We start from the raw sequence: 26,159 nt of genomic DNA on the forward strand, positions 1-26,159 counted from the left end.
TTCCACATTGATGTGGCATAATTGCAAAACGTGTTTAGTCCCTTGTTTGAGCCGAATCTGGGTTTAACATGATTTGTGGAGCTCCCTCTGGTGTTGTGATCGTGGTATTCACTGACCTTTGGGAAGTATTTTGACATGTACATGGGTACCTTGGTCGTGTAGTGTATCTTGTAGACCAGGCCCATTGCAAGTTGCTGTACTCTGTCGTCTACTCTAAGCCATCCTAGGTTGTCAAAGTGGGCAGGGGTGAGGTGGGTTCTAGGAGTAAGGTTAAGCTGTCTGACCAGTTTGTTTTGTGCATGTTTGTAATTTAGTTTTTAGCGCCTTTGAGGTGCTTTGGTACCATGAGGTGCAAGCATGTAAGAGAGTTTGTAAGAGTTTGTAAATGGATGAGAGTTTGTAAATGGATGTTTTGATATAATTTAGCTGTTATTAAATCAAATCTCCATTAAATTCATCAAGTATTTCTACCGTTTTCTGGTATACGTTCACCATGGAGACAGGCGAGAAGAAGAAAAAATCTTATCGCCTGTCTCCACGGTGGTAGAATCCGTTTTCAAGTTTTATTTATTTGTCACATATAAGGTAAATTATAGTGAAATGCTTGGTTCTCTATGACCCTCCTGAAATTGTGCTTCATACAGTAAAGAGTTAAAGAATAAGGACCAAACACTATACAAAAATATACAATATACAAAATGCTAAAACTAAATGAGGTAAATAAATAAGTGTATGTGTTCCTTTTCGAACATGTAAATTGAGTTATGTTTTGCTTTTGTTTATTTATTTATTTTTTCATTTAATTTCTTGAGATCAATGATTTGTTTAGATTTTATATTGTTTGTATTTATTTACATGTTCGAAATAAAGATTTCAAATCAAGAATAAATAGATCAGTTTTCAAGAAGTTTTCAATCAATCAATCAATCAATCAATCAATCAATCAAAGACTCATTTCGGCTTCCGTAATATGTTCGGTTTTCTTTGCGCGCCAACCCATTGGCGCCACAGTTTGAACCAAAGCCCTATAAAAAGATCTCTCCCACTTTTAAATAATCTCTCTAACGGTCACTGGTTTGAACTGATCATTATGGACTCCAGCCTGTTACCATACTTGGCGGTTATAGAGAACATGGTTAAAAGTGGCTATAGCGATGAAAATATACGGAACCACTTGGTATTTGAATGTGGGTTGCAAAGAGGAGCTTCCATCGCAAATATTCGCCGTTTTTGTACAGAACATGGCATACAACGACAGCGAATGAAGGACCATCAAGTAGAAGCCGCCGTCTTCACTGCAATACAAGAGGTACACTGTAAAAATAAATGTTTTTTCACAGGAAATTCACTGTATTATTTTACAGATTACCTTTGTTGTTCTACTTTAAGTGTAAATACCATAAACATACAGTAAATGACCTTTTATCAAAATATTAACCATTAAATAAAGGTTGTAATCTGTAAATGTATTTGATTTTACTGTAATTTGACCAGAAGTATTTGGAAACCATTGATGCCAGACATTTACCGTTTTCTTGCAGCTTTTATTTCTTACAGTGTAGGCTACAGTTAAGTTTTACGTGAACATGGGTCTACGCTGGTTATATTGTTACATTGTATATTGAAATTCGAGAAACGACAGACACAGAGAAAGCCCATCTATTTATTCTTCTATTTACTTGTCATAACTTCTTGTGTTTTTAAATGTTTCCGAATCCTGAAACGTTCAGATTATTTCCAGGTTTATGTGGAACATATTAGACATTTTCTATAAGCGCTTTCTCAGTCGCAATTTCAACCTGGGTGAACAGACATGTTTCTCACTCATTCGAAAGTTAAGCTACTATAAATTAACAACGTAAATAAACTGAACCGCCAAACATATCAAAATAGGACACCGAAATTAAATAACCTATTCGTATCTGGGGAGGGGTTATGAAAATGTACAGAACTAGCTTGATGACACAACCTGAAACATGTTTCTGTCAGATGGCAGCTGCTATGCTCGAGCTACGGGAGAACGTTACTTAACTTGATGCACGCCAACAAGGTCACGAAAGGGGCTAGTTACAGTGTGTAAACTATCGCTTACTTGTTTATAGGCTATGTTGTAGCCAATTTAATGATTTTCTGCAGTTACTTTATTGAATGAAGGCACTGTTACCATGAAGGTGTTGACCAATTATCTGGCAGTGGGCACAGGAGGCGGGGCTCAGATGTGCTCAGGCAGAGCCTGTATGTGTTCACAGGTGTGCAGCGGGAGGGAATTGGGTAATTATCACAGGGAAGCCACACTGTCTTTTTTTTTTATCCACTTTTTCTCCAATTTTTCTATATTTTTCTCCCATCCCAATTTTGTATCATCCAATTCAACCCTCCCCTCAGTCCCCTGTCACGAACGCTGTTTCTTGCCTCCCACAAGCCGGCTGCAATGTGGACTAAGTTAGTGTGTTGTGTTCATTCATAGTTAAAGACAGCCGAGGTTGAGTAGTTTCTTCTGATATTCCATAGTAAAGTACACGTTAACGTTACAATGTGTTGTGTTCACAACACTGTTTAGTTAAAGACAGCCGAGGTTGAGTAGTTTCTTCTGATATTCCATAGTAAATTACACGTTAACGTTACAATGTTGCGTTGTGTTCACTCATAGTTAAAGACAGTTGTGTTCACTCATAGTTAAAGACAGCCGAGGTTCCAAGTGATTCGTTGCAATGTACGCGGAAATGCCATAGCATTTGTCTAAGCGGCGTGAAAAGAAAGGCGCTTTACCGTAGTGGCGTGCGGTGACGAAAGCTGAAGCATTTTTGCACTGTTCCGCTGTTATTAAGCAACACGCGCCCCCGACACTTCCTGATTCTACTGCGCAGGCGCACCAACCGACCTGTAGGAGTCGCTGTCCACAACGCCCGATCCCCACCCATCGACCAGCTAAACTGAAAGCAATGTGGAGCGCTGGGCTCGAACAGGCAAGCCCAGCGTCTCCGTCATTCGTGGCGAGCGCCTTGCCCACTACGCCACGTAGCCGCCCGGAAGCCACACTGTCTTTTAACCGTGCGCGTTTGTTTTGTTTTCAGTTATATTGAGTCACTTTTTGGGTTTTATTTTGTAGCACTTATCCTGTGTTTAAGTTCCAGTTTAAACAGAGGTTACAGTATGCTTATATTTGTCCACACTGCAAGTAAGAATAAAAACTCTCAAAAGTCTTTTTCTGGTCTGCATCCTCTTAGCAGTTTTGTATTGAGCCGTATTGTACCCATTCATTCTGCAATCTGTTAATAAAGTTTTCAATCAATTTAATTACATTTTATCTTTACCTTAAGACTGGTCCTACCTATGGCAGGAAGATGATGACTGGCTATCTTGCAGCCGCGGGAGCCTGTGCATCAGAGGGTCGTGTGGGACATGCGTTGCGCAACATTCATCCACCATATCATCGGGAACGATGCAGGGTAGGTTTTTTTTTTATCAAATGTATAGCCTAATTATTATATTTTTCCCACATTTGAGAGCTAGTTGGAGGAACTTTTAAAAAGGATTTTTTTTTGCTAGGATGTTATTATGTGGTTGCTAGGCTGACAGGTGGTTTCTATAGGGTTTTTTCTATATAGTTGCTACAGGTGGTTACACCTAGACAAGCAGCCCCACTTCATGCTTTAGCTGTTTTCTCAACTTTGAACTTTGAGTATGGTTTGAGTATGCTGTTCTTTTTTGTCTGTCTTTAAGGGAGCCAGGAACCTCAATCCGGTTCGATATACTGCAGCCTATGTGGGTCACAAGATCTACATGGACCAAAATGAGAAACTGGTGATGTTTGGCGTGACCCATGTGCTGGCGATTGATGGCTTCTCCAGCAAAATTGTTGGACGATCCACTATGCCTGTTAAAAACAACCTTACCATATACACTGATGTTTACAGGTAATGAACAGGTCATTTAAAACCAGAGGTGCGTTCCTCATATCAACTCTGATTGCACGCACGCTAATGACGCCACGTGCACGCACGTTCCCGCGCATGCGCATAAATGTTCCCTCGCTTAAGCACAGACTAAAGATGGTGCCTAATTGCCTCTACGAATGGAATGTAACACATTTCATAGGTGTGAATTAGGGATGTCCGATATTATCGGCCGATATCGGCATTAAAATGTGATATCGGTATCTGTTTTCAAAAAAAAATATATATATATATATATATATATTTTTTTTTTTTTTTTACATTTCTATACGCTTTATTTACCCAGGCAAGCAAGTAAGAACAAATTCTGATTTTATTTATTGTCAAAAGTATGCATAATGTTGTGTTAATTCCACAACAAGAGATATGTAATGTTAATTACCTGAAATTATTCCATTTTTTGGGGGGGGGGAAACCCTGCATATATCGGTATCGGTTGATATCGGTATCGGAAATTAAGAGTTGGACAATATCGGTATCGGTAAAAAAGCCAACATCGAGCATCCCTAGTGTGAATGTATCTGAGAACGTATTTAACACACCTGACGACCGGCGCTATTGATATGCAAAGTAGCCAAGGTGGGTACTTATAGCGAGTTGGCGAGTGCAGCGCATTCCTGTGTGCATGCACGTGCCGTGCAAATCCGTGCATGCGCTTTTGCTCAAATCTTTGGGTGCACGGAGTGCAACCCCGTCCCATGAAGAACGCATCCCTGTTTAAAACACCTTTGTCCCTGACTCCCTGTACCCAAAACACCAAAGTATACTCTTGTCTGAATAACTCTGTCCACCTTGTGGAAATTATCCACAAAGGCCAAACGGCTCGTTTAAAGGCACAGTTTCTGAATTTGGCTGTGTGCATTTCTCTGTGGACTGAGCGTTTTGATACTTTCACAGTATTTATATGGCACCACCTACTACCTACCTAGACCTGCTTTATAATAATACCCAAAAAAAGGATATCTCCCTTCCTACAATATGTCCCCTTTCACAGCAAGTGAAAACTCGGATCTCCTCACTACCTGACAACACAAGAGCCACTATAATTTGTTTCCAACTTGCCAATGTTATTCTGTTTTCTTGCAGAAGTGCGGTAATGGAGCATGGCATATGGGACCAGGTCAGAGTGGACCATGGGAAAGAGTTTTATTTAACTCTTTACATGCAGGAGAAGTTGGCCAGCCACCGGCACAACACAGAGAGGCCACCATATAGGCAAACACCATCAACAAAGGTGCGTAAGAAATTAGAACAAGACTTAATACTACAATACAATACAATACAATATATATATATATATATATATATATATATACAATATAGTTAATCTGGAAAAAGATTCTGAAAATGTCTTCTATATTTTACAATAACAGAATCACACCATTGAACGGATCTGGCCAGAGATCAACAACAGGTGTTGCGGCAGTATACTGTAATAGACAGACCTGCCGAGGGGCTGAGCGATGGAGTTCAAACAATTGACGCGCGACATGAAATAACTCCGTTCCACGTCCAGGAAATACTTTTAAGGCATTTATTCTTTCGCTTCATCATGAGACAAACAAAATACGAATTGCACTTTGCGGTATTGCGTTATTGCGGTCAAAAGATAATATGCTCTCCTAACTCTCACCCCCTCTCTCCGTGAGCTGTCAACCTCTGTGAACTGTCAACGTGAAAAGGTGAATGAAATTCCATAAGACGCTCCCATTAGCGCCACACCCCCGTGAGCACGCCCACCACCTAAAGTGACAGTACAACTAATAATACAACAAAACTAGAATACTGAATCATAATAAAGAGACCTCCATTACGGCGCCTACATACCGGCCCCTAATTATTCAAATATAATAATTACACAATTGTAAAATATGTAGGTGCCTACAAGAAAAAACATTAAATTATTCAAACAATAGTTATTTTTCGTTACCGGCCCCTAATTACTCAAACAATAGCTTCTTTCGTTACCGGCCCCTAATTATTCACATGTAATAACTACACAATTGTAAATTATGTAGGAGCATACAAGAAAAACATTAAATATAAGGCACAATTATTGACAAGTTTTTTTTTTTTTGATTTTTTTTTATAATTTTCTCGCAAATGTCCTTTTCTTCTTTCTTAATCGTATCCTAGGGCCAGAGGTTACTAGCACATAGCCTTAAGGAGGGATCTTTATGATCGCTAGGTCAGTCAAGTCAGAAAAAACAAAAAACTGTAATCCAAAGTGGCAAAGTCAGTTTATGAGTGTATATCTCCATGTATCAGTCTATGGGTGTATATCTCCATGTATCAGTCTATGGGTGTATGTCTATGTATCAGTCTATGGGTGTATATCTATGTATCAGTCTATGGGTGTATGTCTATGTATCAGTCTATGGGTGTATATCTATGTATCAGTCTATGGGTGTATGTCTATGTGTCAGTCTATGGGTGTGTATCTATGTATCAGTCTATGGGTGTATGTCTATGTATCAGTCTATGGGTGTATATCTATGTATCAGTCTATGGGTGTATGTCTATGTGTCAGTCTATGGGTGTGTATCTATGTGTCAGTCTATGGGGTTCAATGAATATGAACATCTGATGTCCTCATGGCTCTTCCGCTTCCTGATGAAGTTCATTTTCTGACGTTCTCACGGCTCTCTATTCTTTTCACCTCTCTTTCCTGTTGAAGGCAAACCTTTTGTCTTTGAGCCGGCACCGCTTCCTCTTCCTTGGACATCTCTTCGTTTTAATTTGGCTCTTATAGCCACGGGGCATTTCAGAAGTAGTGTCATCGTTTGCTTTGTCCCTAGAGTCAGTTGTGTATGAATCTTCAACTGGCCATTTCGATTTTGGACTCGCCAGTGCTTCCTTCTTTGATTCTCTTTTAGCTCTGAATTTCTTTCCTGTATCGATGTTGTCCTTCGATTTTTCCTGGGACACAGGCTTGAAATCCATGTGATGGTCCTCAGAATTGTTGCTTTCAAACTTAATGTTATTGTCTACGTTTCTGTCACGCCGCCTCGCTCTCTTGGAAGCAACAGAATCGTCTGTTCGCTCTTCTTTCTTTTCCAATTTTCGGTTCAAATCCTCTTGTAGTTCTTTCTCTGAAGTGGCAGCTTGTCTGTCCTCTGCTAGGTTTGATTTGTCTCTTGCCAAACTCCCGTTCTTTGGACGATTCTGGTTGTCCAATTTTCTTCCGAGAGGTCCGTTCACAGTCCAACCCAACACAGTTTTGACTGCGTATGGACCCTCGTCCACACTCAGTATAACTCGCCAAGGCTCCAATGCCTTGGGAACGTTGGCTCCTATCAACAGGTCAATCCCAGAGTCAATCTCAGAAATGTAAACATGTTCCAAGTGAGGCCATCTTCGAAGGTCTTTCTGTCTCGGAATGTTGCCTCTGTGGACTGGCATGCTTTCCTGTGTGTAAATGTCAGGGAGTTCATAAAACCAGTCACCATCTAACGCAGCCACTTCCAAGTCTGAAATAATGTGGCTTTCAACCACTTTCTCCTGGCCCATAGTCCTAAGGAGAATACTTGTTCTTCTTCCGGTGACGTTCAGCTTGCTCATCAGCCGCTCAGTGCAGAAAGATGCTGAGCTACCGGGATCCAGGAAGGCATAGGTAGTCATTGTAACATGTCCTTTTTTAGATTTGACCTGTACTGGTACTATAGAGAGTGTACAGTCCTGCTCACCGGCCCCTGTAAGACCACTGGATTGTACAGAGATCGGAGCACTGCCCACTGCTGTCTCCGATTCTCTTTTGGCTGGCCTTTGATCTGTTCCCTCCTCCTTGTGGTACATGTGAAGTACGCTAGGGTGCCTGAGATTGCATATTTTGCAATAGAGGCGTTGCCTACATTCTTTACTCAAGTGCCCAATGCACAAACAGCCAAAACACACATTATGATTCTTCAAGAAGCCAATCTTCTCGCTATGCACCCTCCTTTCCAATAGAGAGCACATATCCAATGTGTGTCCACCTCCGCAAAACCAACAAGTCGTTGTACTAGATGAGCTTCTCTCCATCTTTGTTCCAGGTTCCTCTTTCCTTTCAATTGTTGCAGTGGTGGTAGCATAGCTACTTTCCTTTGCCCTTGTATATGGTTGATTGCTGGACTTCCTCACATCCTTAGGTGCTGCTGCTGATGGTGTGTCCTGTATATTGCCAAACACTGGATCACTTGCAATTTTCACCTGTCGTTCAACGAAGTCAACAATGTCAGGAAATCTAGCTCTATGGCCACGCATTTCATTCTGTTTCTCTAAAACAGTGATTATGTTGCTGCTGCTGATTGCTTGTTGTGGTGCAGGGTGAACTCTTTGGTGCTGAATCCGTGGCTGTGCTTGAGGGCACTGTAACGTCCTTTGTCCCTTGACCCCTGTGTGTCTTGACAATTCGGGTTGTGGTTGTAGATTCTGATCTGTGGTTGTAGCGGTTTGTGCTTCAGTACTGAGTGTCTGAACATTCCTTTGTCCTCTTCGGAAATAAGAGCTCATGCCATCAGATACAACAGACATATTAGTTGAAATACGAGATCCTGCAGAGCCTCTTAGCACATTGACTTTAGCCGCTGCTGAGGCTATTTCCATGTCAAGTTCAAGTTGCTCCTTCTTCTTTCTTAGTTCCTCCTTTTTCTTCCTTAGCTGTTCCTCTTGCTCTTCTTCCTCTTTCCTTCTTTGCTCCTTTTGCTTCCTTAGCTGTTCCTCTTGCTCTTCTTCCTGCGTTCTTAATTGTACCCTTTTCTTCCTTAGCAGCTCCTCTTCTTCTTCTTCCTCTTGCTCTATTGCGTGCTTATCTTTTAATAGCCTTTGTTTTGCAATTAGAGCGGCCATGTCAGATTCAGCTTTGCGTGCGGAAGACGTGGTTGAGATGTTAGACCTAGGCCCAGCAGAGCTTCGATAGGCTGAACCTCTGCTTCCAGAATTTGACACACTGTCACTTGGTTTGATTTCATCATCATCAGCTTTAATTACATCACAGTGTTCATCAGGTATGGGGGAATCATGTACACAAACATTGGCACTTGTACTGTATTTTTGTCTCCCAGTTTCAGAAAGCCACTGCCTTACATCATCCGTGAATCCCTTTTTGCATTTTAATATTGTTTCAAACCATTCGTTTTGTTTTTCATGTTCCTCTTCAGAAATTAAAGAGATTACAGATTTGTGTAACAGAGTGGTATCTTCAACCATTTGGTTCAAATTGTCCAATTCAGACTGCACCTGTGAAGCATTGTCATTATCGTCCATAAGCTGCTTTAATACCTTCATAAGACCTTTCATTTTGCGAACATTTGCGTGACGTTCACTATGAAGTGTCTCCAATTTATAGGCCATGCCTTTGGCAGTGAGTTTAATTTCTCTTTTCTTCCCATCCGTTTTTGATGAGCCATTAGTATCAACAATTGATCCTCCCGATGCCATTTTTCAATGTGCTCAGGTGCAATTATTCAATAATCCACAGTCCTCTTTAAATGAACAATCAATCCATCAATCAATTAGCTGCCGCTTAGGCCGCGCAACGTCCATGAGCGCAAGACGACGCAGCCAGTCAACAAACCGATCCCCAATGGACGAGCAAAGTAACTAATTCACACTGTGTTCTTTAACACGAAAGGCTTCACAGTTGAATAAAACAATTTACTTAGCTTCTTATTGCTGGTCTGCGTGTCAGGCATTCAGAAGTGATGGCGCGCTCCTCCAATGCAGCGATGATCCGAGCGTCTCAGTGATGCCCTCAAGATCAGCGCCCCGAGGCAACTCGAGGAATCCGTAATGTCAATATTGTTGATTTCCTTCTTATCAACGCTTTTGTTTGCTTGCTTAAATATCTTTTGACTATGTTGCGGCAGTATACTGTAATAGACAGACCTGCCGAGGGGCTGAGCGATGGAGTTCAAACAATTGACGCGCGACATGAAATAACTCCGTTCCACGTCCAGGAAATACTTTTAAGGCATTTATTCTTTCGCTTCATCATGAGACAAACAAAATACGAATTGCACTTTGCGGTATTGCGTTATTGCGGTCAAAAGATAATATGCTCTCCTAACTCTCACCCCCTCTCTCCGTGAGCTGTCAACCTCTGTGAACTGTCAACGTGAAAAGGGAATGAAATTCCATAAGACGCTCCCATTAGCGCCACACCCCCGTGAGCACGCCCACCACCTAAAGTGACAGTACAACTAATAATACAACAAAACTAGAATACTGAATCATAATAAAGAGACCTCCATTACGGCGCCTACAACAGGGTTAACTACCCATTGAAAGTGGCTTTGGTCCATCTGGTGGATCAGGAGGAGCTGGATATGGAGGCCAGTAGGGTGACCAGGTGTCCCCCTTTTGGTTGTACTGTCCCACCATTTGACCAAATGTCCCGCGTCCCTCATATTGAGAGGATGTCCCTCTTTTCGAAGCCAAAAAAAACATGCGTCTAAAAGCCCCTCCCTACAGACAGTAAACGTAGCAACCCGCCTCTTGTCCACACACATTGCTCTGATTGGTTATAGTACTTTAGCGCGCTGCTTGCCTGCTTGTGACGTGACTGAGTCGTGACGCTACCTCATATCGCAGATCTGATTGGTTATAGTAATTTAGCGCACTGCTCTGCTCGTGAGAGTTGAACTTGTGACGCTACCTCATATCGCAAATCTGATTGGTCAAAAAAAACACAACAACATTACAAGCGAACTAGTTCAAGATGGAAAGCAGTAAAAAGAAACAGACCTGCAGTTACAACCAAGACTGGCAAACGACACATGACTGGGTGAGGCAGATGGCAGGCAATCCGCAGCAGGCTTTCTGTGTTTTGTGTCATAGTTCGTTTTCAATTGCGCATGGAGGAGAATACGACTTGAAGCGCCACAGTGGACGTGAGTCTCACTTGAAAGTGGTTCACCAAAAAGAAACATCCAGATCTATGGATAAGTTTCTTTTTAAACCAAACAATGATAGCCAGACGGACAAGGTCACTACAGCTGAGATAACAAGTGTCTATCACACAGTACAACACTCCCATTCATACAGGTCAGCCGACTGTGGTATGAAACTAGCTCCTGTCATTTTGCCAGACTCAGTTATTCTAATAAAAAAAAATTACATTATCTATCTGTCCCACTTTGTCCCACCAAAATCTTACTGTTGTCCCACTTTGTCCCACCAAAATCTTACTGTTGTCCCACTTTTGGACTTTTTGCATCTGGTCACCCCCTCACAAAATTCTGCGTGTCAAACCTGACATGCCAGTTGGCCAAGCTCGGAGTTGATCGTGTGGTTCAAGCATGGAATGCACACAGGATTCCAGGTTTGTGTTATAGTTTGTCTCTCAAGCAAAGGTGTGATATAGTCTGATTTCTGATACATTTTATTTAAACAAGAAAACCGTTGTTTAACCTTCATAGTTAGAGCAATGGATAATTTTTTGCTCAACTTATTTTAGGAAAGGGGATCCCCAGGTACTTGGCCGGAGAGGGATGCCCAAAACGAGTGTCCACAGACCTTTTGCCAGATGCATCAGTGGCTGCAGACTGGTATGAGCAAGAGGTTGGATCGCTGACACGGGTTTCTCACTTCGGCACCAACCCTTTTCAGAGTTCACAGGACCAGGAAGCTGCACAGAGAGAATTTGCTCTGCAGTACCCTGATGTGACCATACTGTTGGACAATGCTGTAAACAATCAGCCAGAGCCGTTTAAATCTGGGCTCAAAAGCCTGATTGACATTACAAGGAGACATTCTCAGCATTGAGAGCCTATTTCAGGGGTGGCCAACCAGTCAGAGACTAAGAGCCACAAAAATTACTGTGGTACCACAAAGAGCCACACCATATATCACGGCACCCTTCATGTGTTTATAGGTCTCACCCTCTGGCCTCTGAAGTTGCTAATGTCTTTTTTATTTGGGCCTCACAGGGTTAAAAGTACCTTGTGAGACCCACGGTTGCAAAATTACAAAATCACTTTTAGCCATTTAAAAAAAATATGTTTATAGGGCGGTCAGGTGGCGTAGCGGAGATTGTGCTTGTCACCAACGCAGGAGATGCTGGGTTTGAGCCCAGCTCTCGGCGTTGCTACCAGCTTGGCTGGTCGTTCATACTAATACAATTAGCAGTATTAGGGGGTGGGAAGCTGGTGGGTGGGAATCTGGCGTTGTGGACAGGGACGCCTACATGTCAGGTATCGGCGCTTGCTCAGCGGGGCAGGACTTGGTGGAGATAGCATGCCCTCCCACGCGTTACACTTCACCAATGAGAGTCCTCGCTGCCAAGTGAAAAGACGTCACTGGCAGTCGCCACACGTATCGGAGGAAGCGCGCGGTCAGCTTCGGGAAGCCCTTGTACCGACTCGTAGGAGAACATGCATACAGCAGCCAGGTAGGGGGGGGGGGGGGAATTGGCATGACTAAATTGGGACGGGGAGAAAAACAGAAAATTGGAGAGAGAAATAAAAATTAAAAAAGTGTTTATTTAAAAAATGTTAAGCACATGTAGGCCTATAGTGAATTGGTCCTGTTGTTCAGCCTCACAATGCTATTTGATAGTAAATGTGTTTCATATGTCCCACCCTCTGGCCTCTGAAGTTGCTAATGTCTTTTTAATTTGGGCCTCACAGGGTTAACCTCTTAAGCCCGAGATATACAGTAAAAGTGTATATTTTCAGCATGACGTTTGTTTACCAATTATTTTAACTGTTATTAGTGAAATATAAGATTATAGAAATCTCAGGGCATTGAGTCGGAAACCGGCGCATATTGACAGGAAGAAGTGGCACAGCCAAAAGTGAGTGTAGTCTTTTGAAGGAAGAGACTCAGGGCTTTCGAATTTCGAAAAACTACCCTACCCAGCTCACACCAGCCCCTGTCAATCATCTGACTTACTTTTTTATTTCTCTTATTTTTGGGGATTATCTCCCACAAACTTGAACGTTATTGCCATAAGACAGAACGCAGTTAGTTTCTCTACCTTTTTGTGAACGTCTTGCAAAAAACGGTGTTGCAATACGATGAAAAATGGTGGAGAAATTTACATTATAAAAAAGATGGCAGAATTCAGTACTGTATCTACAAAACCTTCTGTTTAATAATCTTCCCTTTATTCATTTGCTTAGATTTTTCAGGTCTGGTCAATTTTAGCATGGTGTTATTCACAGTCAAAGATAAAAAAAAATTAAATAGAATTGATATTCTCCTTTGGTTCATTACAATTTACTCAAGCCTAGTAACAGACACACTATTTCTGACACTGATCTATTATGTCCCTAGATTCAGATCCCAAGAACATGCCATTTAAAAAAAAAATTGTAAATGTTTATTCTATGTCCTTATGAATGACGTGAAAAAAAAATATTATTATTTTCAATTTTTTTATGGATGGAAGAGCTGCGAGCCGCGGGTTGGCCACCCCTGGCCTATTTCAAGGATGGCACAAAAAGTCACAGACTTATTTCCACTGTGGTCCTTGGTCTCAGCAGCACATACATAAACATGTATTACACATAATATCATCAGCCTACAGTATATTGCTAAAAGTAAAATACAACATTATTAATAAAATATGTACAGACACACTAAAACTACACTACATTAAAACTAGAACCTTCCTTAGTTACTCTGGGACATTTTCTAGGAGCCATTTCCTAACGTTCACCGTGAAACTACAAGTTAGTATAGAATTAGAAACTGGCCCCTGTAAATATCCTAACACAACCCCCTCCAATGTACAGTAAATGTCCTAACCCAGTAATACACAAGACCCTCTTCTTGGACCAAGTAAGGTTGTCGATAATCCAATGTACAGTTACCCCCCCCCCCCCCGCCCAACCACCTCCAATGTACAGTTACCCCACCCCACCTACCCAACCCACCCCACCTCCTCCAATGTAGTTTCTTCGTCAAATGTATATACTCTTCTTTTTTTTTCTTTTTTTAAACTCTTTTTGTATCACAAACGGTACTGTATTTGTAAATCTGGTATGTCATAAATGTATAGATGTAGCAGTACTGTCTATGTTAGGGATGGGCGTGAGTAATCGATTACTCGTAGCTATGAGAAAAATCGATCTTAAATTAATAATTTTTATGGAAAAAGAAAATATTAAAAAAATATATTTTTATATATTTGTTTCACATGTATGTGTAAGATTATAACTGTTTGTTGGTTTCCTTAAACATATACGTGAATGAACAAAATTAGGTAAAAAAGAAAAGATTAAATTTATATTTTTTTGTTTTTTCGAGTAATACACGATCACTCGAGTATAGCATGCGATCAATCGATCTGGATTTTTCTTTAAAATGCCCATCCCTACTATCTATGTCATATATGTTATGATTAATTGAAAATGGGGGACCCTGATGTAAACAAGACGAAAGTCTTTCTCTGGTCTGCATCCCCTTAACAATTGTGTGTATTGAGCTGTACTGTATTGTACCCATTCTGCAATCTGTTAATAAAGTTTTCAATCACACGGACAATAAATATAATGTCTAAATGAAATGCACAAAACAAAAAATGTATGTATCATAACGTTACCCTGGTATAGATCTGTATGCATGTATTTATTCATAACGTTATACATATTCGTTCACGTTAGATTGTGCATGGCTTTTACATTGAAAAATGTACTTGTCACGTGGTTCCGTTCTCCATTCTTCACATCAAAAACGAAAAACGAACTATCAAAACGTACACGGCCCATTATTGACTCGTTTTTTTCATTTGATTCTGATACCAAAATACGAAAAACAGGTCCGTATTTCAGTTTTTCCCCGTTTTTTCGAGTTTGGTTTCAAACGGAAATAGGAAACACCTCGTATTTCCGTTTTTTTTCGTTTTTCCTTTTGAAACGAAAAACGAACTATCAAAACGTACACGGACCGTGCTCATAGAATCGGTGCGCCACTTGACTCTCAACGCCCAAGGACCCTAATCATGAAGTTCATGAACTTCAAGGACAGAGAGAGAGTACTGAGGGCAGCTAGGACCAAGGGACAGGTCCTTTATAATAACGAGCCGGTTCGTCTTCACATAGACCTCTCTGCAGGTGTGCACAAGAGGCAGCGCGGATACGACGAGGTGCGGAAGAAGCTGAGAGACCGGGGGATCCACACGCACCGAATCATCTTTCCAGACCGGCTGCTGGTAACTCACAACGAGAGAGCCCGCACCTTTCAAACACCGGCGGAGGTGGACAAGTTTATCCGAAGCATTTGATTTATTGAGACGGTCCCGGCGTTGGAAGGCTCCGAAAGGAAAGTAACAGTCATACTGAGCCTACTGTATTCTTATAAGTGAATATATAAATGACGTTATAAAAATAGCAATTTCCACGAAATGAGGCGTGATTGGACTATAACTGTTTAGTTTTCCTCTGATTTTTATTTGTATTCTTATTCGGACAGGACTGAGTCTAGTTCAATGGACAAAATCAGCACTGGTTTAGACTTTTCCTACAACGCATTGCAGATTCTGGGGCAGGCTACAAACATTTAACTTTTTACATTTTCCTCGTCTCCCAGCCTGCGTGCGCGCGTTCCAGGTTTGTACTAAAAGTGTTTGGCGTTTAAAGTAAGCCCCTGACCTAATGGATACTATACCTACAAGTTGCAAGCATTGCGCAGTTCAAGACAACACTAGATATGTTATTTGTGATTAGTATTTAGAAAAAATGAAAGCTAGTTTGAGCTTAGGGGAAAGACAAGTTAGAGAAACTTGTTTGGCCAGTAGTGAAATGAGGGGTGAGGGGAGATGCATGGGCATTAGGTTAGTAGGGGGTGGGGGGTGGGTGTTTTTTTATGATTTGTTTTATTATTTTTTCTTCTCTCATATGGGTGTGGCTGTCTGTGTACCTTTTCATAAGGGATATATATATTAATTAACTAATGTCAGAGAACTGCAAGGTGAAATTTACTTCGTGGAATTGTAGGGGCTTGAACAAAATTACAAAGGTGAAACGGGTAATGAGCAGGTTAAAATATTTGAAATCAAAAATTGTTTTTTTTACAAGAAACGCATCTTTTGAATGAAGATGTTCCTAAAGTAGCAAAAAGGTGGCAGGGCCAAGTGTTATCTGCCCCCTACACCACTCATGCCAGGGGGGTTATGATACTAATTCATAAGTCTGTCCCATTACAGGTACATAATGTAGTAAGGGACACTGCAGGTAGATATATTATGGTCCAGGGTAGGTTACTGTCTGAAACGTTAACGCTGATAAATGTTTATGGTCCCAATGAAGAGGACCCTAAATTCTATGATAATTTTTTTTTGACAGCCTCAACTCTTCCTGGACAATACATAATAGCTGGTGACTTTAATTGTACGTTGGACCCTTCAAAGGACAGGTCAACTGGTCTAGAAGGCACTCACAATAAGTCGAGAAAGACAATACATCATTTTATGAAGGAATTAAACTTGTTGGATATTTGGAGGCATGGCAAACCAAATGCAGTAGAGTATTCCTGCTATTCCAGCACTCATAAAACACACTCACGCATAGCCTACTTTTTAGTCTCAGCACTGCTTGCCTCCAAAGTAGGTGAATGTCAGTATAGCAGTATAGTTCTTTCGGACCACGCAGCGGTATCCTTGAACTATGAAGATACTAACCTAGTGAATGACCCACCAAGATGGTGTTTTCAACCAGGATGGCTCACGGATCACACATTTATAGACTTTTTGGAGAAACAGATTGACCTGTATTTTGAATGCAACAAGTCCCAGACCTCTGCTGGCATGAGGTGGGAGGCTTTCAAGGCTTTTATTAGGGGACAAATAATCTCTTTCACTAGCTCAAAGAAAAAGGCTACAAGACTTGAAATGGAGAAATTAGATCAGGATATAAAAAAAATGGAAACGGAAATTTATCATAACAAACATACGACTACAGATGCTCATTCAAAACTAATACTGCTTAGATCACAGTACAATGAATTAGCAGCTAACAAAGCCGCTGCCGACCTAATAAGACTCAAACAGTCCTACTATGATCAGGGGGAAAAGCCTGGAAAACTTCTCGCCTGGCGCATTAAACAACAAGCAGAAAGATCCATCAATTGTATTGAAGCCCCAAATGGTAGAACTATAGTGGACCCAACAGAGATTAATGAGGCTTTTAGAGTCTTCTATGGGAAATTATACAGCTCTGAATGTTCTCCTAACCTGGACATGCAAACACAATTCTTAGACGACCTAGATATTCCCAAAATTTCAAAGGAGGAAAGTAGGGCTTTAGATCAAAATATAACTGGCGTTGAAATTGCTGATGCAATCGGCTGTATGCAGGCTGGAAAAGCAGCAGGCCCAGATGGCATCCCCATAGATATTTATAAGAAATTCCAAACTAAATTAATATCACCCCTCTTGGAGATGTTTCAGGAATCCTTCGAGAATGGTCTTCTCCCCACATCTATGAGAGGAGCCCTAATCACTTTACTTCCAAAACCAGGGAAACCTAATACAAAATGTGAAAATATGCGTCCAATCAGCCTCCAAAATTCGGATACCAAGATTATTAGTAAAATTATTGCAAGAAGACTGGAGGTCCTTCTACCTAGGGTGGTGGGGGAAGACCAGAATGGATTTATTCAAGGGAGACAGGGTTTTCATAACGACCGACGTGTGCTCAATATTTTATATAACCACAAGGGGGGCGACAGACACTGCCTTACTCTCACTGGATGCAGAGAAGGCCTTCGACCGTGTCGAGTGGCCTTATCTGTTTGAGGTGTTAACACGATTTGGCTTTGGAGACACATTCGTCAAATGGGTTAGATTGCTTTGTACAGGGCTTACGGCAGAAGTTCTGACGAATAGCAAGGTCTCTAAACCCTTTAAAATTAGTAGAAGTTGCTCACAAGGGAGCCCTTTATCGCCCTTACTTTTCATTCTTGCGATCGAACCATTTGCTATAGCGGTGATGATGCACAGTGATATTCATGGGATTCGAGAAGGTCATATAGAACATAGGATAGCCCTCTTCGCCGATGATGTAATATTAATGCTAAAAAATCTACACAGGTCTATCCCAGCACTCCTAAGTCTTATTGAAACATTTGGGAAAATATCTGGCTATAAAGTGAATCACTCCAAATCATCTATAATGTTACTCAATAAAAGAGAGAGGGAGGATGGGCTTGTTTGTGCATCTACTCTCAACTCAACAGATACATTCACGTATTTGGGAATAAAAATTGTCCCTGAGGTGAATACGATTTCTCAGATAAACTATGACCCAATTCTGGAAGCTAGTACTTCTTCAATAGAGCGTTGGACATCCCTACCCATCTCAATTATCGGCTGGATTAATATTCTAAAAATGAATATACTCCCTACATTTCTCTACCTATTCCAGAATATCCCTTTACCTCCCCCCTCGTCTTTGTTCGCAAGAATCAAGAAACTGTTTACCAACTTTATATGGCAAAATAAACGCCCCAGATTACGTCTATCTCTACTTTACCTACCATATGACCGAGGAGGCCTGAAATGCCCAAATATCCAATGGTATTACTGGGCAGCACAATTGCGGACGATCATGTTTTACTTCTCATCGGAGAATCCCCCTGCTTGGATCCATTCAGAATCCTGCTCTGTTAAACCGAGCTTACCCTTGCACCTGTATTTGTATTCTGGAGACCGTAAATATCTGAAGAAGAATACAGACAACCCCATTATTTTAAACATGATAGATGTGTGGTTTGACACACTCAAATATTTGAATATAAATACGTCCCGATCCAGGTTCAGTCCTATTTGGGGCAATGCCAATTTTAAATCAGGGCAAAACGATAGTGGATTTAAAGTATGGGCTGAAAAGGGGTTAAGGAAAGTGCAAGACGTATACAGGGAGGAGGATGAAGTATTCATGTCATTTGCGGAAATATCTACAAAATATGATATTCCGAAACATCACTTTTTTAAATATCTTCAGCTAAGGAGTTTTATATCATCTCAGAACCATTCATTGGATATACCGAACATTTCCATCTTAGAGGTAGCAGTCACTAGACACTGTTATGGTAAAGGTATAATTTCAATGCTATACGACTTATTTGTATCTGGTTCAGATGAATCATCTGAATCAAAACTGAATCAATGGAACGAAGACATAGAGGAGGAAATATCTTTAGAAGAATGGAGCGTGGCATGTAAAGAGGCACAGAGTCAGACAGTCAGTAGCAACCTAAAACGTATACAATATAAATGGCTGATGCGTACATATATAACTCCTGTTAAATTGCATAAGTTTAATGATAATATTCCAGATACTTGTATTAAGTGTAGTGAGGAAAGGGGGACACTGTTCCACTGCATATGGGAATGTGTGAAAGTGAAAACCTTCTGGCAAGATGTTATTGATCTGATCGATCAAATCTTATCAAAGAAGTTGCCATTGAATCCCAAGCTTTTTATTCTTGGTTTATATCCTACCACCCCACATCTACAACGCAAAGAGTTTAGATTTATAGATATGTGCATATTACAAGCAAAACGTGTAATAGCTCTTAATTGGAAAAATGTTGATGGACCAAGAATTGGTATGTGGATTAAAGAAATGGCTTCAAATATGTCAATGGAAAAGATGGTGTATATTGTTAGACGTAAACAAAACATTTTTGATAATGCCTGGGGACCATTTGTGTACTTCTTAAAGCATAATACGAATGTTGGGAACTTGCTTCAACAAGAACGGGATTAGGGGGAGTACTGTGGGACAACTCTTATTATTGTGTAAAAACGACAAGAAACACCCTTTACTTAATGTGTAAAACATTTTGGTTGTATTATTATTTATTTATGTTTATTTTTTATTTAAATCTGTATCCTTCCTATGTGAACCTGTTTTTGAAGTTAATTATTATTTTGTGTGGGGTGGGGTTAGGGGAGGGAGAACGGGGTGAAAATGTTTGCTGAATACTGCTCTGCTGATATACATGTTGTAATTTGCAAACTAAAACCCAATAAATATATTGTTAAAAAAAAAAGGAAGAGTGTACAGTGTATACAGTGTTTTTTGGTTTAGAATGTGTCTTATCTTGCATAAAACACCAACACTCCGTGCCAATTTAGTCCTGACATGTTTGATATGAGGTTTCCAGTTGAGTTTGTGGTCTATTATCACACCCAGAAATGTATTATCAAATACCCTCTCCAGTTTAATACTATCAATCCTTAGTTCAACCGGTGTATTTACTTGTACCGTATATCACGTTTACCAAATATCATGATTTTTTTTTTTTTTTTATATTTAATGATAATTTATTTACATCAAACCACACTTTCAGCTTGGTTAGCTCAGCTGCGACATTCTTTAAAAGCATTTGGAGGTTCTCTCCCTCACAGAAGACATTTGTATCGTCAGCAAAAATTACATTTTTCAATATTTTAGACGCATTACCTACATTTATATACAGTATGAATAGTTTCGGGCCCAGAATTGACCCTTGCGGCACACCAGATTATGTTTGACTGAGTGGACCTGTACTCCCCCAACTGCACAAACTGTTGTCTTTGTTCTAAGTAACTCTTTAACCATTTGAGCCCTACTCCTCTGATCCCATACCTTTCCAATTTAGTAGCAGAATATCATGATTTATAGTGTCAAACGCCTTCTTCAGATCTATGAATACCCCTATTGCAAACTTCTTATTATCAATTATGCTTGTCAGTTCTTCTACTAGGTCCATTAGTGCAAATGACGTTGAATGATTCGATCTAAATCCATATTGACTGTCTATAAGTAATGCGTGTTTATCAATGAAACTGTCCAATCGTGCAGCAAATACCTTTTCCATTATCTTTGAGAACTGGGAAAGGAGAGAAACCGGCCTGTAATTGGTGAATAGATTTTTCTCACCGGCTTTGAAGATCGGTATGACTTTTGCAGTTTTCATTTTGGTGGGGAAGGCACCCAGTTTGAATGAGAGGTTACAAATATGCACTAAAGGGTCTGCTATGGCTATTATTACTTGCTTAATTAAGGTCATGTCAATGCCGTTCCAATCTGTTGATGTTTTAGTCTTAAAATTGTTCACAGTATCCATAATTTCATTTGTATCCGTTTTTCTCAAGAATATAGTACTTGGGTTTCGTTCTTCAAAATAATTAGAAACACCTCCCCCTTGTTATCTCCTCTGCCAATTTAGGCCCCACATTAACAAAGAAACTGTTGAATCCTTCAGCCACCTCATTTTTATTACTTATTATTATTATTGTGTGTAGGGGGGAGAGATAACAGATTATCAATACTAAGTAATAATATTATTATTACAATATTAGGGGGAGAGATAACAGATTATCAATACTAAGTAATAATATTATTATTACTTAGTATTGATAATCTGTTATCTCTCCCCCCTACACACACACACAATGCTATCTCTCGTGAAGCCCGCTGACTGTTCCAACTATGCAATGTAATTCAAGTTCACCAAAATGACAGTAGCCTAACTGACAGCAACAGTTGCTGAAGCAATTACAAGGAAGTCAACCCAAATTGGTTCAACAAACAAGGGAAACTGCGGGAGAAGCATGCAGGAATCGAACTGGGAACCTCCGGATTACCAGACGACTGCTCTAACTTTACCTCCTGAGCCACTGTCGCCCCCGACATATTTAGTCACGTGATCAAAATGAGAAGGCATCAACTACTTCTCTTGCATTTACACTCCTCATCCAAAGTCAGCTAATACCTTGGTTTACAAGACCAACATAAATGTGGGTGAAAATGTAATCCTTAAAAGAAAATCTTACGTCAGGTGTCCTAGTGGGAATCGGCGACAACTCAGAGACATCATTCTCATCCTGTTTGAGAATGAAAACAAATATGAAAACACTATCAGCATGGCTTGGGCAACGGTCTAGACTAGAGGTTCATGAAATCGTTGTATGGACCCTTACAGAGTCTGAGCTGATGTGTATGGGACCGTCCGACTCAATTTCTTCCCGTTCAATCTGAAGATAAAAAAAATACACCATTTATTTTTAAGTTTCAGCAGTTAAATCACAATTTTATGTAGTTGTTTGATCACCTCACAAAAACATAATTCTAAACATCAAATGCAAGAAATATTACCATTGAGGAACAGTAAGCTCCGTCATCTGAGGAACTTGGAGACATTCTTCCACCATCAGCTTCATCCGAATCCTACATTTAAAATTGTCAGTGACATTAGCGTTTTGATCAAACACTTATATTTAATTTCAGTTACCATAATTTTGCCATTAATGTTTCTTACATGGCCATCCACATCGGAGTCCAAGGTTTCCTGTGAAGTACAGACATTATGACTCAATTTGTTTTAGTCAAATAATAAAATAACAAATTTCACCACATTTAGCATATAATAATAACCAATCTTAATGTTGCCATTTCACAAACCTTTGGCCGAATGTAAATGGCAGATCGTACTGCCATACAGATCGTCTTACAGGTAGCTCTCATGCCGAGTGACGACCTTTCCACAAGGTCAAGCACATGGATCTTCTTGTGGCAGTCGACCCGGCACAAATCAAAGTCCCCTCTCCTCAGTTTAGGGAATGCTGTGTTTATGGCATCGAGAAACTGGATTTCGCTGTGACTCTGTACCAATGTTACTTTTCGTATTGGTTCAGCTGAAAATAAAGTGAAGGAAAAACATATTTATTAAGGAAAGGTAATGCTATAAAGGTATAATGAAATACACAAAGTATGACCATTTAATGTAAGGTTTGTAATACTAAACAAAGAGTATACCCTGTAACAAACGGTTAATTTAAATTACATTCCACTTGTGTCATCAGTAAATAAGTTAACAGATGTCATTACCATGCTGGTGTGTATATGTGGTCATCTCTGGGTCCAGGAGGAGTGCCATCCGCACAGTACTCTTAAACCTATCAAGACATTTAGAATAGAATAGAAATACTTTAATCATCCCGAGGGAAATTTGGCACTACAAATCACTCACAGTAAACATTTAGGTAGACAAAATTAGTCACGAATAAGAATAAAAAATAAGCCTAATAATAAAGAATGAAATAAGCCTAAGAATAAGATAATAATAAATTTGACATACATGTCAAATTGTCAGCCTCAGCAACTCCAGTGACTGATTGATTGAAAACTTTATTAACAGATTGCAGAATGGGTACAGTACAGTACAGCGCAATACACACAATTGTTAAGGGGATGCAGACCAGAGAAAGACTTTCGTCTTGTTTACATCAGGGTCCCCCTGTGCACCAGAGAAGCCCTTTTAAACTCAAGTGTACTCAAGTACGGAACTAGTATGAAAGCTGGCTGGTGGGGGAAAATCAGGAGGAAGAGCTAACTACACATAGTACTGTTAGTCACCACAGAGAGAGAGCGCATACATGCTATTCAATTCATGCTAGTAGAAGCTATTCAGAGTGCATTCTTACATAGGCTGGGCAGCTGTTGACGTCCCTGGCGTCTCGTCACTTGGACCCTCCCCACTTGGTTGTACAGCTGAGCTGTTCAGATGAAAACAGATGAAAACAGATGACATACTACTACTACTATACAAACACTTTCCAAAAGAATAGATAAATTAAACATTTAATGGACAATCTCATTAATGTACTACATGTAGTACAAAAAGCAAAGCAATTAAATAATTGCTTATAAGTTTTATTTGCCTAGCTTGCTAGAGAAAAAAGTATCAATCAATCAATCATATAAGGTCACTGGACACTACATGTACCTCGGTCCACAGGACACCAAGTGGTGCTCTAGCGTTGGCAGGGGTACCTCCAGCTGACACCGTTGGCCCCTTTCCATGACAACCCTAAGAAATGAAAATGTTAGAAAACATTGAAAAGCGAAAAAAATCTAGAAATGGCTAACGAACAAAATCACGGGTAAAAATAATTACATCTTGGTCATTGACAACCATTGGCACCACATTCAGCCTCAGCTTCGATTGGAGTGGACACACATATGCCACCGCACGGTTGAGTCCACTCTCGCAACGGAGGAATGGGATGCTGTATCCTCCTGGTGGCATCGGTACATCTATCAATTGTCTGCTTCTGCAGGACCTTAATAATTTGAATCCTCCACCGTCCCGCAGAGAAGGGTATACCTCAAAAAGCCGATTAACAAAATCGGCATGTGAGCCATTGTTATTGGTGAACTTCACCCTTCGCCTGCCCAGACCATTGTGTTGCAAATTTTTTGTTGCTTCGATATTTGGCAGTGTGGTTGTCCCAGGCTCAGCCAAACAAAAAAAATCATGCTCCCAGGGGGTCATACTTTTTGATTTTTTTGGATATGGCTCGAAGAGCCTGGACACCAGCGAAGCCGATGTGTGTGCCTGTGCCACTGCCTGGACTGGATTGTATGGGTTGTGCTGAGCGGCAGTGACACCCCTGAATGGCATAGTGATGGAGGAAGGGAAAAGTGACTGCCCAATAAAGGGGTTGGTGGTGGGGTGGGTGGGGGTGTTGTTAGTTGCTTGGGTTGGCAGCACTGGTTGGGTAGTGGGGGTTCCGGAAGGTGTGTTTATATTTGTTTGCTCCCTGGATGCCTCTTGGGCCAGTGAATGTGCCAACTGGGCCAGCTCCATCAGCCTAGCAGCAGGGGTACCCATTACAAAATCTGTAAGTGGAACAAAGGTCGAAAGAGGTTATTAGAAATAGGGAGGGTTGGCATTGATACGTTTACCATGTTGTTTCATGTAATTTCACACATTTCAAGCATCAGTAATTTGAAATTTATTTGAAGGATAAACCCCTTGAGATATGCTATCTCGTTTTCGAGGGGGTCCTTAACATAGGATACAAAACATACAATACAATACAACCTCGGTTGCTATGCCCACACGCACACACTGCAACCGGGATGTGCGCAAAACTTCACCCTGGACTCCGGTTTTCAAAGACCGCGGTTGCAGTGTAGCAAAACCCCGGTTGTGTGTGGGCGAACAGTGCAACTGCGCACATACAATCACGGTTACATTAAACCCAGCGCTCGTGTAGACAGCCTCTCAGTATTCAATATTGTCTGATTCAATATTAACATTCAGTATTCAAGTAGAACAGCTAGCTAGCCGTTGTGGACACTCACCTTTCCACAGCAAAACGGTAGGCAAGGCACCTTGGTCTAGAAATGCAGGCTTCAATCTATGTTGTTTAGTCTATCTGTTCAGTACTGTTTCAAGATGCACAATGAGATCTTCTGAGAAAATTGTTGAATATATACACAACATTATGACATCATACTGTGACATCACAAATGTTCTAGAATGTCCTATTATGACATCATACTATGACATCACAAATGTTCTAGAATGCTCTATTATGACATTATACTGGACATCACAATGGAACATGTTAGAGTGCCATTTGAATAATATAAATAATATGTTTGGTAAGGCTGTCCCCGAAGCCTGTTTTTGGGATTCAAACTTCGTTTTTCGAACGGACGTTCAAACCTTCGTTTTTAATTAAAACATTTAAATTTAAAAAAAAATATATACTTTTTTTTCTTTTTTTTTATCCTCAAACTAAATCCTCAATTTGAATAAAGTGATTAATCTGATTAAATTAGTATTTTTTCTTTTATTAAATCAACTTTACAGCCCCCTGTCAACTGTCAAATGATGTCAACTGTCAACCTGAATTAACATTCAGGCCCTGTCCACACGATCACGGGTATTAATGACATTTTTTTTTTTTTATTATTCAAAAAATGTAAACTGTCCACACGACTGGTTTAAACCTTGCACCGAGTGAAGTCATATGCATGTAGTACAATGCCAAAGCAGTAGGCGGCGATGTTGTTCAGACATGAAGGCCATTTGCCATTTCAACCAATCAGAAAAGGTTGAACACTCACTACACTTCCTGCTTAAAAACAACAAAGCCACCATCTTTAAATACCTTGCGTTAGCCATTTAGCCAATGTAGCATATATTTTTCAGCAAAGTGCAATAAACAAACGGATCCATTCACTGTGTGTTCTGCCTCTCATTTGTTGATGAAACAAAACCAACAGCAACACAATTTACCACCAAGAGAGGATAGTTTAGTCTCACAAAAAGATCTCCGGTGTTGTTAGCTACATGCTAATGTGAATGGCATTCTCTATGTATAGTAAGCAGCGAGGCTAGCTGAGGCTAGCATCAGCGATTTTGTTAGCTTACATGCTAATGTAATAATGTGGTAACGTTAACGCTAGTAGAATGAATGGATGCAAACGTTATTTA

At 40.4% G+C, this 26,159-nt stretch overlaps 1 protein-coding gene across 1 annotated transcript; it reads left to right on the top strand.

Moving 5' to 3' along the window:
- Window positions 1-2,165: 2,165 nt before the first annotated feature.
- Window positions 2,166-11,699, top strand: LOC311225969 (uncharacterized protein; the record flags this gene model as incomplete). Its single annotated transcript, XM_084311355.1, has 8 exons — window positions 2,166-2,249; window positions 3,321-3,449; window positions 3,724-3,917; window positions 5,043-5,190; window positions 5,330-5,370; window positions 10,204-10,276; window positions 11,199-11,256; window positions 11,392-11,699. 8 exons carry the CDS (start codon window positions 2,166-2,168, stop codon window positions 11,697-11,699), a joined length of 1,035 nt encoding a protein of 344 aa, XP_084167481.1.
- Between the last annotated feature and the right edge of the window lie 14,460 nt (window positions 11,700-26,159).

The sequence above is a fragment of the Notolepis coatsorum genome (genome assembly GCF_963971535.1).
Source record: "Notolepis coatsorum genome assembly, chromosome: 3".
In the NCBI taxonomy this organism is placed as follows: Eukaryota; Metazoa; Chordata; class Actinopteri; order Aulopiformes; family Paralepididae; genus Notolepis; species Notolepis coatsorum.